The sequence below is a fragment of the Oryzias latipes genome, chromosome 1 (assembly GCF_053564925.1).
Source record: "Oryzias latipes strain Hd-rR chromosome 1, Olatipes_Hd-rR_3.1".
Lineage (NCBI taxonomy): Eukaryota > Metazoa > Chordata > Actinopteri > Beloniformes > Adrianichthyidae > Oryzias > Oryzias latipes.
Genome location: NC_136237.1, coordinates 24,738,985 through 24,744,984, shown reverse-complemented (window position 1 = coordinate 24,744,984; position 6,000 = coordinate 24,738,985). Strand labels below are relative to the sequence as shown.

The 6,000-nt window shown below is 49.8% G+C and overlaps 1 protein-coding gene across 1 annotated transcript; it reads left to right on the top strand.

Moving 5' to 3' along the window:
- Window positions 1-3,032: 3,032 nt before the first annotated feature.
- Window positions 3,033-4,643, top strand: LOC144991021 (uncharacterized). Its single transcript, XM_078944657.1, has 3 exons — window positions 3,033-3,502; window positions 3,594-3,691; window positions 3,801-4,643. The coding sequence occupies exons 1-3, from the start codon at window positions 3,167-3,169 to the stop codon at window positions 3,913-3,915; spliced, it is 549 nt and encodes a 182-aa protein (XP_078800783.1). The 5' UTR covers window positions 3,033-3,166; the 3' UTR covers window positions 3,916-4,643.
- Window positions 4,644-6,000: the final 1,357 nt, after the last annotated feature.

Below are 6,000 nucleotides of genomic sequence, written 5' to 3'. Positions count from 1 at the left end.
TTCCGACTGAGGTACAGGACTGGTCGCTCTTCACCTGGGTCTCCCTGAGCCAGGACAGCACCAAGTCCGACTGCTGAGGCATCCACTTGGACGAGGAACCTTTGATCAAAGTTAGGACTCTTGAGAACAGGACAGGAACACAATTTATTTTTCAATGCTTGGAAAGCCTGTTCACACTCATCTGTCCAGGTCACGGGGTTTTTCTGCCTCTTCTCTGTAAGGGCAGTGAGAGGAGCTGCAATGGTGGCGAACTGATGGACAAACCGCCGGTACCATCCAGCTAACCCCAGGAAGGAGCGTACCTCTTTCTTGGTGCGTGGTCGAGGGCAATTGCGGATAACTTCAACTTTATCCACCTGCGGACGCACCTCACCACCTCCCAGCAGGTACCCCAGGTAACGAGTTTCCTTCCGGGCCCACTCACACTTGCTCACGTTTAAGGTCAGGCCTGCATTTTGTAGTTTCCTCAGGACCAGACGCAGGTGATCTAGGTGTTGCTCCCAGGTGTGACTGTAGATCACCACGTCATCCAAATAGGCTGCACTACAGTGGTTACATCCCTGCAGCACCCTGTCCATCAGCCGTTGGAACGTGGCTGGTGCTCCATGCAGACCAAAAGGCATAACTGTAAACTGAAACAGTCCAGCAGGTGTTTTAAACGCCGTGTATGGTCGACAGGTGTTGCTGAGAGGTACTTGCCAGTAACCCTTGCATAGGTCAAGAGTGGTGATGAAATTAGCAGCCCCGATCTTCTCCAGCAGGTCGTCAATCCTCGGCATTGGATATGCGTCGAACTCCGAAACGGCGTTCAGTTTCCTGAAGTCGATGCATATCCGCAGTGAGTCGTCTTTTTTGGGAACGATCACCACCGGACTGCTCCACTCTGAGTTGGACGGCTCGATGACACCTAGCTCCAGCATCTTCCTCACCTCATCGTTCAGCCTTCCCACCAACTTCTGTGGTACCCGATAAGGCCGTTGCCGGATTGGTCGTCCATCTTTGAGCCGTATGGAATGGCTAATGAGTGTAGTTCTTCCTGGCTGTGCAGAAAAAAGAGATGGCGTTTCACGAAATAAGTCCATTATCTGTGTAGTCTGTTCCGGAGGTAAATGTGACAGAGACGGAGGGGTTGAGTGAGTCAGTGCTCCCAGATCAGAGTCCAAGTCTTCCTCAGTCTTCACAGCTCTGACTAGCAAAGACTTCTCTGTTGGATGGTTAGCACCTTCCTTCCACTCTTTAAGTAGATTCACGTGGTATGTCTGCTTTTCTTTCTTTTTGTCAGGATGGTGCACCTCATAGGTGACAGGTCCCATCCTGCGGAGAATGGTGTATGGCCCTTGCCATTTTGCCAGTAGTTTGCTGGTACAAGAGGGAAGAAGTAGCAGAACCTTCTGACCTGGTAGGAGTTCACGGTGACGGGCCTGCTGGTCGTACCACGTCTTCCGACTCCTTTGGGCCTCTCGTTGGTTGACTTCTGCCTCTTCCCTGTACTTTGCCAACCGTTCTCTCATCTCCAGGACAAACTGGATCACACCCCTTTCTGAGGTCTTTGTGGATTTGGCCTCCCAGCTCTTCTTGAGGAGATCCAGTGGGCCTTGGACATCCCAGCCATAGAGGAGTTCGAATGGTGAGAAGCCTGTTGAAGCTTGTGGGACTTCCCTATAAGCAAACAACAGGAATGGTAGCCAACGATCCCAGTCCTTCCCTGTGTCACTCACGAACTTCTGCAGCATCCTCTTCAGGGTCTGGTTGAAACGTTCCACCAAGCCATTGGTCTGTGGGTGGTACGGTGTCGCCTTGATGGCAGTGATGCCAAGCTGCTGTTGGAACAGTTTCATCAACCGAGAGGTGAAGTTGGTTCCTTGGTCTGTCAGAATTTCATCCGGTATTCCTACTCTGGAGAAAAACTGAATTAACGCTCTCATGACTGCAGGAGCTGTAATGGTGCGCAGGGGAAAAGCTTCTGGGAACCGTGTAGCATAATCACAGACCACCAGGATGTATTCGTGACCGCTACTGCTCTTAGGTAAAGGTCCAACAATGTCCATGGCTATTCTCCTGAATGGAGTGGAAATTATAGGAAGTGGGTGTAGTAATGCTCTGTCAGACTTGTGTGTTATTGCAGTTTTCTGGCAGGTAGGACATGTTGCACAGTACGTCTGAATGTCAGTGTACATTGATGGCCAGAAAAACGTGAACTAACCCGCAGATAGGTTTTGTGACGACCCAGGTGACCCGCCCATGGGAGTGTGTGCGCTAAGTGCATGACGAGTGGCCTGCAGGTGGTTGGAAGAACTAACCGTAGGTGTTCACCTTCAGCTGCATACAGAACATCATCAGCAACAATAAACCGCACATTTCCCAAACATTTGTCACTCTCTGTTGTCACCTTGGCAAACAATGGTTTTAAAGTTTGGTCTTCTTTCTGCAAAGCCGAAATGTCAGCTGGTATGTCAAATGTTTCTGCTGTTGTTGTGATCTCAGGATCCAGCAACTTAAGTTTTTTCTCAAACCGTCTTTGACGACGGGATTTTCTGGGCATTTCTTTGCCTCCATCAAAGAAATCGTCATCCAAACGTGGAAGACCTTGCATTCCCGCTTTAGCCTGAGCTCTAGTTAGCACAGGTGCTGAGACAGTAACAGCTAGCTCATCATTAGCTTTAGCTGTTTCAGTAGCCTCATTTAATAAGTCCCCCAACATAGGTAAATCACACCCCAAAATTAAATCAACAGGTAGGTTCTCTACCACCCCGACAGTCAAAAGATAGGATTGTTCATTTATGGTCACTGTTACATCCGCTTTTGGGTACAAATGTTGGTCGCCATGAACACACACAACACTTGTTTGCCTGCTATAATCAAGTCCACCAAAAGGGATTAAACTCTGTTTGACCAGAGAAAAAAAACTGCCCGTGTCCAACATAGCAGTAACCTGCTGTCCGTTCACAGTCACCTGTTTAAGTGGCTGGAAAGTGTCTTTGTCCATGTGCACAGGCCCTGCTCCTGTGACAGTCTCTGGCCTCGGTGCGTAGCAAGCACCTGTGAATTTAGTCTTGCGGATTGGACATACGGAGGCTTTGTGACCAATCTGCTGGCAATAGAAACACACAAGGTCCTTACCCGCCGCTCGCTGGTTAGGTGCTGGGTTGGTACCTTGCGTTGCCTGATGGAAGTCTCTCCGTGCAGGTCTCAGTGGAGCGGTTTGAATGGGAAGACGCTGATCCCCACCCGACGGCCGTGCAGACGCTCCTCGTCGAGCGTTAAGATACTGCAGCGCAAGCCGGGCAGCGGTGAGGCCATCCTCCGGGTCGTGCTCCTTCACCCACGTCCTCACGTCAGCTGGAAGCACACGCAGCAGCTGCTCCAGGATGACGATCTCCCCGATCTGCTCCTTGCTGTGTTGCTCTGGGCGGATCCAGCGACGGTAGAGGCCCTTCAGGCGGTGGTATGTCTCAGTCGGATTCTCCCCAGATGGCACCACAGTAGACCGGAACTGCTGACGGTAAGTCTCTGGCGAGATGTCAAATTTTACCAGGAGTGCGTCTTTCAGGTCCTTGTAGATGTGGGCTTGCTGCTCGTCCATTGCTGTGTAGGCCTCCAACGCCTTTCCGGACAGCAGTGGCACCAGGCGACATGCCCACTCAGTCTCTGGCCATCTCCACGTCCTGGCAATCCGTTCAAAACGTAGCAGGTAATTTTCAATGTCCTCACCTGTCTGATATGGAGGGACCTTTGGCTCCATGTAAGGTCTCCAATCAGGTGGCTGTAAACTGACTCTGCTCTGTGGTTGATCTGACCAGCTGGAGTCCTCCTGTGCCACTGGATGCCGTCGACGGGACGTTGCAGCTGGTGTTGGCAGATCCAACCTTGGGCTACTCACTGCGGCTGAGCTTGGTCCAGCGGCTTTGGGACTGATGTTACGCCGCCGACCAGAATAGTGCTCTGCCCTGGAAAAAGAGGCTTCCAAACCTTGGAGGGCAGCGATGAATCTGTCCTCCCGCTGCTGCTGTCCACGGAGGAAGTCTCTCATCATAGCCGCCAAGTCACCTTCTGGGCCTTTGGTCAGGCCTGGAGAACCACCAGAGGCACCAGGATCTACCACCTCCTCCTCAGAGGATGAATTGGACAACAGAGGGACTGCATCCGATGTTGGTTCCATCTCCTCCTTCTGGGAACGCAGACCTCTGTGTCTCACCTTTTTGCGGCCAGCCATCTGCTTATCCCACTTCTGACACCAACTGTCGTGGGTCCCACCAGGGAATGATTGGGCAGAGGCGCCAAGGTGAAAGTATTCTTGACTTTAATGCAAGAACAGAGCACACCAATTGCTCCACAAAGGTTAACCAACATAGACTTCTCCAATCCAACACTCCAAATTCTCCTCTCAGACTCTCCAACTTCTCCACTCAGACTCCCACACTGACAGCTGTATCTGGTTCTCTTTTAAGTGGTAAGCCCCTCCTCCTGGGCGTTGCTCTCCATCAGTCCAAAGAGAAAATAGGGACAAGTGTTTACATTGTTCAAGAACATAAACATACAGGAATAAACAGTTTCATTCAACTAAACATTCTGTGTCGTGTACAGAAAAATAACAATAATCATCAATAAAAATAAATACAAACAGTGACCGATGCGTCACATGACCCAGGGTGTCCATGACCACTTCCGGGTTACCGGGTTACTTCCGGGTAAACAAACCAACGTTAATGTTGGCGTCATGTGTGCTTCGTGTTAATGTATGCATGGGGATGGTGAGTCGGCAACCTAGTGTGCACCCAGGGCTACCTGCAGAGGGATAGGGACGGAATGAAAAGGGTAAGCTGATGTAAATGACGTGTTACCGGGTCCGAGCGTGCGCGTCTATGCGCACGTGTGTACGTGTGCGAGCGTGTGTGCATGCGTGTGCGCCTGCAGCGGCAGCTGACGGTTCTACACCGTCACAATCTGTCAGTGGGCACAATGCTGTTCGGCACAATGACGTCTGACTGGTCCTGATTAGGAAGTCCACTCTCCTCCCACGTAACCCTTGTGTTTTCCTATGACCCCACCCTTACATTAATGTGTTCTCCCTACCATGATAAAGGTGAAGAGGATTTCATGTAATCCATGGTCACCAGTGAAGATCACAAATATTGAAGAAAAAAGGTTCAGAGCACTGTTTAGTGGTTTCTAGATCAGTGGTCCCCAACCTTTATTGTGACACGGACCGGTATGTTATGTGGTGGACACACGCTGCAGCAACGCTGCAATAAAGGCAGAGACACGTGATAAGACGTACTCAGCGCTTTTATTTTGACACGTTGAACATTGTACATTGCAAAGGTGTTGTCATCCTCTCCCATTCCCACACTCATGGTGCTAAAGAGAAGTAAACATAACAGGAAGAAATAACTAAGGGTGAAACAACATAACTGCCAGAGGAAAGGACACGTGGGCAAAAAGAAACAACCTTGGTCAACCCTACTTGAGCTGAGTTCCTCAGCCTGCGGAACTCCGACAGCAGACCAAACGTGCACGTGACCGACACTACAGTACTACAAAATAATGACTTGCATGAAAACTCTGGTATTTTCCAAACATAACGATAAACAGGAATTATGACATGAGCTACGTCCTCTGCCCGCATCACTCCCTGGTCGCTATTATAACATTTCAACGTGCCTTCAAAATAAGGGCATGGAAAATCCGACTGACTACAATGCTGAATGGTTGGAGGGAATCTCCAGTTGGGATAAATCTGAATTTTAAGTAGGACTCCTGATACTGTCTATTAAATGTAGCTTTCTTTTTTTGGGAGTGGAATGCTCCTCTTCTGTCTGCTGGCTGGGCCTTTTCCCCTTGGCAAAGAAACTTTCCAAAAACATTTGTTTTTTTACTCATTTTGCTAGTTCCTGGGTTTTATTTTATCCGTATCCTATTACGTGACTGAGACGAGCGCATTGGCTGCGTCAAGAGTAACATAGACGGATGGAACAGAGAATGGGGCAATTTTCAAAATAA

Excerpts from the sequence above, each read along its gene's own strand:
- LOC144991021 (XM_078944657.1), top strand. The coding sequence starts at position 3,167 with ATGGAAGTCTCTCCGTGCAGGTCTCAGTGGAGCGGTTTGAATGGGAAG. Across the intron at positions 3,503-3,593 it reads GTAGACCGGAACTGCTGACG|GCCTCCAACGCCTTTCCGGA; the intron begins GTAAGTCTCTGG and ends ATTGCTGTGTAG. Across the intron at positions 3,692-3,800 it reads ATCCGTTCAAAACGTAGCAG|CTGGAGTCCTCCTGTGCCAC; the intron begins GTAATTTTCAAT and ends TGATCTGACCAG.